Source organism: Antennarius striatus, chromosome 14 (assembly GCF_040054535.1).
Source record: "Antennarius striatus isolate MH-2024 chromosome 14, ASM4005453v1, whole genome shotgun sequence".
Classification (NCBI taxonomy): Eukaryota; Metazoa; Chordata; class Actinopteri; order Lophiiformes; family Antennariidae; genus Antennarius; species Antennarius striatus.
This window is the reverse complement of record NC_090789.1, coordinates 17,084,815-17,096,204: the sequence shown is the minus strand read 5'-3', so window position 1 is coordinate 17,096,204 and position 11,390 is coordinate 17,084,815. Positions and strand designations below refer to the sequence as shown.

The window sequence follows — 11,390 nt, the reverse complement described above, 5'->3', positions numbered from 1 at the left end:
GACACCTATTTTCCCTGGAAACTAATCCATCACTGGACATGGCACAGCCCAGATGGAAGAAACAGGAAAGTGTTGGACCACATCCTCATCTCCCGATGCTGGAAGTCGTTTGTCACCAACTGCCGTGTGTACAGAGGAGCAGAGCTCGGCAACACTGACCACTGCCTGCTGGTGGCCCAGCTTAAGTTAAAGCTGTGAGCCAACCAGCACACCCAGACTCAACCTCGCCTGGACACCTCTCTACTCAGTGATCCAAACATTGCCACTGAGTTCAGTCGCTCCATCCGCCATACCTTCGATGCCCTGACCACTGACAAAGTGACTGGCAGACCCTCAAGGATAGTGTCATCCAGTCAGCTCATAATGCCCTCTCGATCCTCTCCCAAAAAGCCTTGGATATTGGAGAGGACACTCCACATCATCGACCAGTGGCGCCAAGCCAGGCTCCAAGGTGACCTGACCGGATACTGGTGACTGAACCACCCGCGCAATGTGGCCATAGCTGAGGAGAAATTCTGGCAAGCACAAGCGAAACACCTAGAGTCCGCGACCAATACCAACAACATGAGCCGTGTCTTCACTCTGCTGCGGCAAGCTCGCAATCAATCAATCAATCAATCAATCAATCAATCAACTTTTATTTATATAGCGCTTACTCACAAGATATTTCAAAGTGCTTAACAGATAGAAAGCTAACAATGCCCTCCAGAGCAAGTAGGCAATGGTGGCAGGGTAAAACTCCCTCATTGTCTTGATGGCCAACATATCAAGTCAGCCCTAGTGAAAGAGTCTGATGGCAACATCGTAACAACAGAAGCAGACTGCCTCGTGGGCTGGAAAGAGCACATCAGCCTCCTTTTGCAGCACAGCTCCACCCCGACTGACCCCACCATCCTCGCGGCTGCAAACACCACAGTCCCTAGCAACGCCTGCAGTACAGATCCCGTCACAACTGAGGAAGTCAGAACCGTCGCTTAACAGGAAAGCCCCTGGCATCTGGGCAGTAACGGCTGAGACGCTAAAATTTGGCGGTGACATTCTTGTTGAGTGGCTCACCCACACCTTCAACCATGTGTGGGAGACAGAGAGACCTCCCAGCGACCGGACCAGAGGAGTCATCCTACCCTTCTGCAGCCAGCAGAGAAACTACCTGGACATATACGAGGCAGAGAAGCTCGACCTTCAAGTAAGCTGGATCAAAACCAAATTCATGCATGTCTGAGAAGGACAGCATCCACCTCCCCTGCAGCTGGGTGATGACACTGTGGCGCCTGCCAAAAGCTTTATGTATCTGGGGTCCATAGTGATGGACAATGGGCACCTTAAACCCAAGATTCTCCGAAGAAAAGCTCTGGCAGCATCAGTTCTGCAATCTCTTTGGAAGCCACTCTGGCGGCACCAGACCATCTCACGCAAAATGAAGTTCTGAATTTACAACTCTGCTGTCCTCTCCATCCTGCTCTACGGCGCAGAAACTTGGCCCTTAAATAAGACCCTGTTTGCCAGTATAGATGGTTTTGATAGCAGGGCTCTCAGAACCATCGAAAACATCAGGTGGCCCCAGCGGGTTTCCAACAAAGTGCTTAGAGCCTGTATGTGCCAGCCCAGAGCTTTTTACCAGGCGGCGCAACTTTGTACATGCTGGTTTGGTTATGTCCTCCACCTTCCCCCTGATCACCCAACAAGAGCCATTCTCTTCTCTTGACCTTAAGGCCGCAGGCTGAAAACGACCTCTAGCGCTGGATCAACGCACTCATCTGGTTGGGTCAACGCACAGGGATGGGACACCCCCCCATCGCAAGAGCCCTATTGACTGACTGACTGACTGACCTAACCAGCCACCCAAAAGAGTCTGGGTCCTGCCAGGAATTTCTTCCTCAAATAGGGAGTTTTTCCCCGCCACTGTCGCTTATGCTTGCTCTGGAGTGTTCAGTTGTGTTTTTCTGTCTCTTAAAGTGCTTTGAAATATTTGTTGCCATGATTACGCGCTATATCAATAAAACTTGATTAATTGATTGATTGATTTATTTATTAATGGATTGATTGATTGATTGATTGATTGATTGATTGATTGATTGGTTGATTGATTGATTGATTGATTGATTGATTGATTGATTGATTGATTGATTGATTGATTGATTGATTGATTGATTGATTGATTGATTGATTGATTGATTGATTGATTGATTGACATTACTGGTGGTATTGTGAGTGGTCAGAGGTCTCACTGATACACAATAGCTGAGCTCTGAGGCTTTTTAATTTGAGCCAAGACAGAAAAAAACACAGAACATTTTACCTGCAGGTCAATCTAAAAACTTTAATGTCACTCCAGGTTTTCGAAGAGTAGCAGAGCCCTCAAAGAGAAGACCTTCTTAGTGTCTCCTCAGAGAAAAGTCGATCAATCTTAGTGGTTTTCTGTCTTTCATCATCAACGACTGGCCTTGAATGCACATTTGTCTTTTAGAGGAACACTGGGAATATGGATTTAGTAACTGGATTCTTTATGTTGCTCCATCTTTATCTTCTTAGACACATTAGACCTTTTGACTGATTTTCATGTTGGATCGATCCTCAAACTTTTCACTTAGAGCATCATCAGATCTGACTGTTTCTGTTGATCAAATACTAAGAATTTCTCTCTCACATTAACATTTTCAGAGAGCCATTAGATTGTCAGACATTGTTTTGGTTTAGCTCAGATGTCTGTGGTTATACTCACCTTCAAAATAAATTATGTTTGTGACTTGAAATGTTAACTATGTTCAGGCATTTCTTTTTCTAAACTCAGAGTAAGCAAACAGCAGCGTGACGCAGTAAGATGATTCCACTTCAGGGAACTAGCTAAAGGTAAATATCTCAAATGTAATTTTCCATTTATGGTGTGAAATGTAGAGTTTATGTTTTCACATACAGTACTCTGTCAGGGTCTTATTGTTATGTATCCTATAAGGAGACAGATGTGGAGGAAGATGTGTTCTGACATATTTAAGTATTAGTGTTGCGGGTCATTAACATTCTGTTAAATCGTGAGAAAAAGGTGCTGTCATTATTAAAACATTATGACTCTAATGTCATTAAGGAGGAAGCTGAGGACAACATCAGAAACGAATGTGACGATCATCTCTCTCACACTTGACAACAGGTCAAAGAAAATACATCTAATGTTTTGTCTCAGTAAGCGTCAGTAATGTGCTTCATTGAATGCTCCACAAACACCAGTTTGGAATGTTCCACAGGTAAAAAGGTTCACAGGTGAGATCATGATCGGGTCTGAAAGAGGCATCCTGTAGAAAGGATGGGGGGAGGTGCACAACCTAATACTGTACACATCTAATGATTCTATTTAGGAAATCAGCACATGGGCTGAGGGACACTATAAAATCACTGAACCAAGTTCATTAGGAGACTTCATTCTACTTGAACTCATATTTAGGGTCTCAGCCTTTGAACCATCAGCTTGAATCTGGAATATTTCTATCTAGACTTTAGAAAAGATTCAAAAATATATATTAAATATTCAAGTAACGTGCAACATTCAAAATAATAATTTGTGTACGATGGATATATATAAAATTTATACATTATATACATTATAAGGATAAATCCTTTATATATTATAATGTATATAAAGGATATATACATTATAATAAGGATACATTATAATAAGTAACAGTGTTGTTTGTAAACAACACTGTTCCATTCTAACGGTGTAAACAAAAACACAATGGCTTATGTGTCAGAAACCATTTCCCTCTTTATTGATCACCTTTTCTAGATATCAATACCATTAATATTCGTGGCCACCTGATGACTTCTCTCTGTCTCTGTTTTGGGCTCCACCAGCTTGTGACTTATGTTGGGTGCTCGTGACCAAAAGCTATCCCTGCTTTGTGCGTGTGGTTAATAAAGAGATGTCATGAACAGGAGTTACAGTAAACAAGCAACAGAGATTTAAAAAAAAAAAGACTCAAGATTGTGAAAGAAAATTCACAGGAAAATGGTATAAAAATAGTAAAAATACTATAATTTAATCCCAGAAAGAAATTTATTTGCAACGCAAAGATAATATACTAATTACCTTTTTTTTGGATCGCCACCAAACATTCTTACAGGACCACAAGAATGTTAAAAGAAACAGCTTTAAAATAGTACATCAAAAAACATATTTAGAATGCTTTAATGAGCTATTAAGATGAAAGTAGATGAAATAAAAATATAACTTTTCCTTTCTGTCTCACAAACCATAGATGTCCATAAATAACTTTAAATACAGTACACATAAAACATACAAGAAGATTTGAAACTACTGAATCTCAAGGCTTATTCAGTCAAAGAAAGACTGTTGTGTGACTTTGTCCACAAACACTAGTGAATGTCCCACTGAAGAGGCTCCAAGAGGCAGTCTGCTGCTGCTCAGTTTTATTTTATAACTCAGAACTCACTAGCCAGCCACTGATCTGGAAGAAACCAGTTGGTACATCAGTATATCAGCAACCATTATATTTAAACACTGTATGTCTGTCAAATTACAAATATAAACGAGCAAAGCAACTACTGGCTAAATCTACAGTTCACTTAATACAGATCGTTCCTTCACTTTGCTTCAAGATGGACACTAGTAGACGTTACAGTGTAAGTTCCATCTCAATCAATAGCAGCCTCCTTCTGAAAATGTCAGCAGACACTCCAGAAACAATATTCCCACTTGAGAAACTCCACTAATCACGTTTTATTTCTTTATCCTCCATTGACTCAGAATCTCAGGCGTCTCTGAAATTCACCTTCCCGTAGACACAAGAATCTGGAAACACCACTTTCTGCTCAGACAGCAGCTTGTCTGTGACCGTCAGCTCCTCCAGCTCTGTGGTGAAGGGATTGGTGGTCTCCATCATCGATGTGTCCTTGGCCATGCTGTAACTGAGGGCCACGCTGTAGGCGGCAGGTTTTTCAGAACATTTCCTACCACAGTGGCAGATCTTGTGGAAAGCTGCGCGAAACTTCTGGGACATGGCGTTGTAGATGACAGGGTTGATGGCGCTGTTGAGGTAGATGCAGAGGCGGCAGAACAGAAGGAACCAGCTGTCCAGGTAGGCTTTCTCCAGGCAGGAGTTGACCAACACCAGAGTGCGGTAGGGCATCCAGAGTGTGGCAAACAGGACCACTACAACAGCTAGCATCTTAGTCACCTGTAGGGGGCGATATACCAGAAATGATGTAGTATTACAGCTCCTAGAGAGGAAGTGGATGTTTGTTTGTTTGTGTGTTTATTTTTTTGTCAGCAGGCTGATGCTTCCTGGGCCAAAATGGACCCCTTTACATTTTGGTGCATGTGCTCCAGTTGATTCAGGATATTATTAGATTTTATTTCCCTCCCAGGAAGTAAAGCATAGAGGAAAATATTATAGGGAATCAAACTTATTGATATCAATACTATGACAATCTATTTTACAATTTTAAAAAACAATAACAACCTGGATCCACCAGATTAAGATGTTTGGCTGTTTGCATAAGGCTTAATTCAGCAAATGAGGACTTTTGGCTCTTGGTGGAAGAATGTGTGCATAAATATTCAATAAAGAGCTGAAGCAACAGGTAAATAAACCAGTCACAGTGAAAGTCTGTGCTTTCATTGAATCCTCAAGGTCTGAATATTTCTGGGTTTTGGATCATAAGTCAAATTAAAGAAAAAAATATTTTATGAATTTCAAATTATTATATATAAAAAACTTAATCTATTAAATAAATCTCAAATTGATCATCAATAACTAGTGGTTGGTTAGTTGGAGCACAAAAACATTTATTTGTTATTTATTTGTCATGCATTCAACACAGTTTTCCTAAAAATTAAAGCATGTCTCTAGAAGTTAATCAAATTAATTCTCCAACAACTTTCAATGGAAGATAAACATCAAGTGGAACTAATAAAGGTCATTATGGGATTTATGCAAACCCACGACCCAAAGCCTGTTGCTAAGAAACAGCCCCAACACAGCAAGATAACAGAAGGAAACGCCAAAACACACACAGGGTCTTTGCGCGCGCACATGGTCTCTTCATACACACCGACACACACTTTCGTGTGTCAAAGACACTTCAGCTACACACAAACATATTTTGCCATCATTCTAATACTTTTGGAAACATATCCACATTTATAACGTTTGTACGTCCAGATGGTTCATCAAAGACACGTGGTTGGAGAATAAACTGTCGGTGTGTGTGGCATTTAATTATTGTGGAAGAGAGAGCTATTAACATTACTTCACATTCTTTAATCTCATCATAAATTTAACGTTTGTCGATGATTAAACTATTTACCGAAGCAGGTCTTGAATAATTAGAGCGCCGAAGTTCCCTTAGAAACACAACTGCGTTGAGTAAAATACTGCGTATTTCTACAGTAAACCCTAGATTTGTGTGAGCACCATTCTCTTGATGAATTAATAAACAAGGGTTTAAGTGAGGTTGGTTTCATCCATTTAACACTTTGAGGTAGAAAATGGGATTAAATGACTGAGATCGTGACGTCATCCCGACCGCCATCCCCTCCCTCCCCACCTGTCTGCGGGATTTGGCGGTGGAGCTGGAGTGACGGGCGTTTTTCACGTTGTGGTCGTTGAATCCGTTCTTCTTGTTGTCTTTGTGGTCGGAGGGCAGCGGGTTGAGGAAGAGGATCCTGGCGATCAGTCCGTATAAGACCGCCGAGAGCAGCAGCGGCATCACGAAAAAGACGCCGAAGTCAAAAAAGTAAATGGGTAAATAGAACTTCCTGGAGACTCTGTAGCCGCAGGTGATGATGGTGATGTTGTCGTACACCAGCTCCTGTATGTCCGACAGGTAGAACCACATCACGCAGTAGAGACAAGTAAAAGCCCAAACGAACAGAATGATCTTCTTGGCTCTGGACAGGGTGCATAGGAACTGGGCTTTGATGGGATGGCAGATCGCGATGTATCTCTCTATGGTGAACGCTGTGATGGAGCAGGAGGAGGCGTTGATCCCCAGATACTGACAGTAGGTGATGCAGAGACACCCGTAGCGACCGAACACCCACGACTCGAAGATGCTGTCAGTGATGGACGGTAAACCCGCCGCTATCAGCACCATCAGATCAGCCACAGCCAGACTCACCAGGTAGCAGTTGGTGGGAGTCCTCATGTGTTTGGTGGTGAGCACCACCAAGATGACCATAATGTTGCCAACGATCCCTAAAGCGCAAATCACAAAAAGCAGTAAGCTGCTTATCACTTTGTAGCGGATAGTGTAGTCCGTCCAGATGCCCAGTGAGTTGTTCGTCTGTGGAGATGCTGTGAAGTTTTCCATCCTGTTGTTTCAGCTCAAATGTCTGAGAGAAAAGAGATTCTGGTGTTACGTTGTTTCCTGACGCACCGGTTAGTCTTTTACGCGCGACGGCGGCGAGAGATCAATCCACTCTGCGTGTGATTTAGAACATCCATCGGTCTGAATACACTCTAAACTACTGCCAGCCGTGTGCTCTACATTTACCGTCATAACGTGACAAAGAGCTTCACGGACTCTGCAGTCATTCCGTGTTCTTGCTGTGCGTAAAAGAGACGCGTCTCCCTGTTCTCGGTTCTCGCTCTGCGTCTGACGGACAGCTGGCGGGTTGGGTTTGAGCCCTCCTCTTGGCATCAGCTCTCACTACGTACGGAGGGGGATTAGTCCATCATCACAATTAAATCAACACACTCCCCCCTTAAACATGCGATCCTTAATGTGTCACCACTGTTGTTGCTTTCTGTTGCTCTATATTATAGACAGAAAAATCAATGCTGAGTCCACAAATCCAACATTTAAACAGACGACTCTTATTCTGTCACCGTTTGAATCCAGACTGTTGAGGCGCATCTAAAGAACAGTTTTATTCTTCATCAGAATCCAGCTCAGCTGGATTCTGAAACTCAGCTTGTTGAGTTGACAAGCTGAAACTCAGCTTGTTGAGTAGGTTAATTCTGTCTGAACTGTGTTCTCTGATTTGTTTTCCGGTCTTATAATAATTTAAACACACAGTTGTGGTCTGTGGTACACACTCATTACACTCGTTACATATTTATAATCAACACAATCATAAAACAATTAGTCTAAAAAAATTTTTTTAAAAGGAACCTCAGTGTGCAAAATCAAGTTCTAAATTGGAAAAGAAATAACAATGTAAGGTTATGAAATATGATTTTTTAAAATCACATTAAATATCTTTTATGCCCTAAAATAATTTTTAACCCCTCAGATCTTAATGGACTGTATAATTATTACCTGTGAATTTTGACTGACACTCAAAGCACAACCAGAAGAGGCAAACTGGTCAAATGTTTGGGACTCCACTGATATTAATCAAGTCAATTTTATTTATACAGCGCTGAATCACTCCAGAGGGACCTCAAAGTCAGAAAAAAGAGGAAACCAGCTGAACCCCCAAAAAGCAAGCATGAAGCCAGAAAAAGCTAGAAAAAAACTTGTCACTGGGAAAAAAAACTGGGGCAGATCCTGACTTTGCCTTGATCAGTTGGGGTGAAAAAATAAATACAAAATTGAAGAGCTAGAAAGATTCAGTCAGAGTGATTAGTCAGACATCACAACTCCCTGACACCTCCTGTGAAGGGTTAACATTGTGTACCTCCAATGGATATTGTGAGTTGAGGAATGATCTTTTGAGAGAAATTGAGAAGATGCAGGACATTCCAGGCTTCCTGAAAGAAAAGAAAATGACTTAAACATTTTCCACATGAGATGACTTCATCATTGGGAGGTTTGTCTTTCACTGATGAACAAACCATTTAAAGATGAATAGTATTTACACACTACAGTTTAACTTAGTTTAGAGATAATGAAAGAGAAAATCAGAATAAGGCTTGCAAATAAATTGTAGATAAATTGCTGTTCAGACACTTTACACTTTATATATCTTACATTTGTAACTTTTTTTTCTTGTTCTTCTTATCTTATGTATCTTACATTTTTAACTTTTTTCTTGTTTTTCTTAACTTATCTTATTTATCGACCGGGCTTACTGGGACCTTCAGAGAGGTATTTCCTATTGTCCCGTGTGAAAACGTGTGTCAGCATGACAAATAAAGACTGATTCTGATTCTGATTCAAATTAGTGTCTAAATATAGAGCGATAGAGAGGAGATGATGATGGAGATCAGATGGAGACGAGATGGGGCAGATTGTATCGCAAGAAGAAGAGCCTTTATTATCAGAACCAGCGGTTCTGAGAACAAGTAGAAAAAAAACAAGGTGTAGGGAAGGAGGAGAGCAAAGGTCATACCAAAATTATAAAAAGGTTTACAACAAAATTATCTCTGCCTAATCTTATGCATGGAAACACAAACCTGCCTACTCTAATGCAAGCAGAAATATAAATACAGTACAAGGCTTAGCACCAACCATTTACCTAGCGTATCTAACAAAGGTAAACCTACATGATGAAAATGTGTTGGGCATGAATCTGATGAACAAACCTTCTGATACGTGGACGACTCCTCCCTCCTGAGTGACATCCACAGATCTGACAATCATATCTATAATTTCTTTGTGGCATCTTAGATAGATAGATAGATAGATAGATAGATAGATAGATAGATAGATAGATAGATAGATAGATAGATAGATAGATAGATAGATAGATAGATAGATAGATAGATAGATAGATAGATAGATAGATAGATAGATAGATAGATAGATAGATAGATAGATAGATAGATAGATAGATAGATAGATACTTTATTAATCCCGGAGGAAATTGTATATATCCACTGCTCAGGCATTACATAACAAATAATACTGGATAAACACCAGGAGAAAAAGAAACACTGACATCACAGGACATACCACAAGACATACACTACACTAACAGACAGACACATGCAGCACTAAAAGGACTTATATACTAAACTATAACTAAAATATAAACAGTATAAAATTAAAATATAAACAGTATAAAATTTAAAAAATATTACAGTTATCTTGTAATAACAGTTATATTATCTTGCCTTCACTTTAATAATAGAATCATCTGTTCTGACATGTTTGGTTAATAAACATAAAATTTCAGCACCTCAGGACTGGGTGACATGTCTTCTCCACCTGTTCTTGTTTACATTCAATCATGTTTTTCTGCAGTGTTTCACCAAATCGGAGGCTGATGCAGTTTATGTCAGCTGTTGAAGCACAACAAATACACAAGAAAAGTCTTCTGTGAAGCCAAAATAAAAAGCACAAACAAATCAGGAGTGACCTTCAACAGCAGAATCTTCCCTTCACAAAAATGTGGAGGTGGAAACCGTCCTCCACACCAACTGCCCACATTCTGCAGTACCAAAGCTGACAATCATGAAGTCCACGCCAACATACACTTTATTCATAAGCGCGTTCTCCGGGCACTGACGCTATCAGCTGTCCATCCTTAACAACAACAGGAAGCAAATTACATAATAGTAATGCCCCCTCCTCCATTTCCCATGATTCCTATCATCACCAGTCAGATTTTGTTCAAGTTTTTCTTCCCTTGAAAATAAAATATGAAGGTGAATATAGAGTAGAGTAGAACTTTATTGATCCCTTAATGTTATTCAGCTAATGTCATAAGTTTTTCCACATGTATCCATGAAATCTAATTGGACAGCTGTGAGGATGTGTTTCTTGAACTCATGTGCTGTAAAATACACTAAATAAACATTTAATGTTTTATTGCTTGCTGGCAAATATTGAGAATGTAAAGCTTCTGTCCTCCACTGAGCTGAGATCAGCCTCTCTGATACCCACTGATATATTCATGCTACAGTCAGTTACCAGAGATGGGCAAACATTACCAGTACTGTAAATAACACACTGTTACAGTCAGTCACCAGAGATGAGCAACCATTACTTCTAGTTAACATTCTGCCGCAGTCAGTTATCAAAGATGGGTAACCATTACTACTAGTTAACACTTTGCTGCCTCTATAGTTATTCAGTTCAGCAGCAACAGCGGAAGTTAGACGCTGTATGAAAGAGTTTTACTGCCACCCAAAGGACATCACTTAAACTGAGCCTGAGAGGAACTAATTCATTACAACATACGTAATTGTAAGGCAGAGAAGGATCTAGATTCCCTTACGGATTTATAATCTAACAGTACAGGTGTATTGTCAACATTGTGTTCTTCCAGATGAGAGACATTAGATTAACAGTCTGAGAGTACATGTGTAATGTCAGAGATGCAGCTGACCTTGGCTTTAACCTTTGAGAGTGGACATTCTAGCCAGTATGATGTCATCCACCAACAAGACGCTGGTCCTCACCATGTTGTAGGGATTGAAGAGCCACATAAGAGGCAATGCATTGGGACATTTTTAACTTTTCAGCTTGCCTTGTAAGTTTAAAGG

At 40.6% G+C, this 11,390-nt stretch overlaps 1 protein-coding gene across 1 annotated transcript; it reads right to left on the bottom strand.

Moving 5' to 3' along the window:
- Positions 1–4,144: 4,144 nt before the first annotated feature.
- LOC137607440 (thyrotropin-releasing hormone receptor-like) lies at positions 4,145–7,589 on the bottom strand. The gene is made up of 2 exons (XM_068333209.1): positions 6,562–7,589; positions 4,145–5,189 (listed from the first exon to the last, which is right to left on the bottom strand). The coding sequence occupies exons 1-2, from the start codon at positions 7,324–7,326 to the stop codon at positions 4,764–4,766; spliced, it is 1,191 nt and encodes a 396-aa protein (XP_068189310.1). The 5' UTR covers positions 7,327–7,589; the 3' UTR covers positions 4,145–4,763.
- Positions 7,590–11,390: the final 3,801 nt, after the last annotated feature.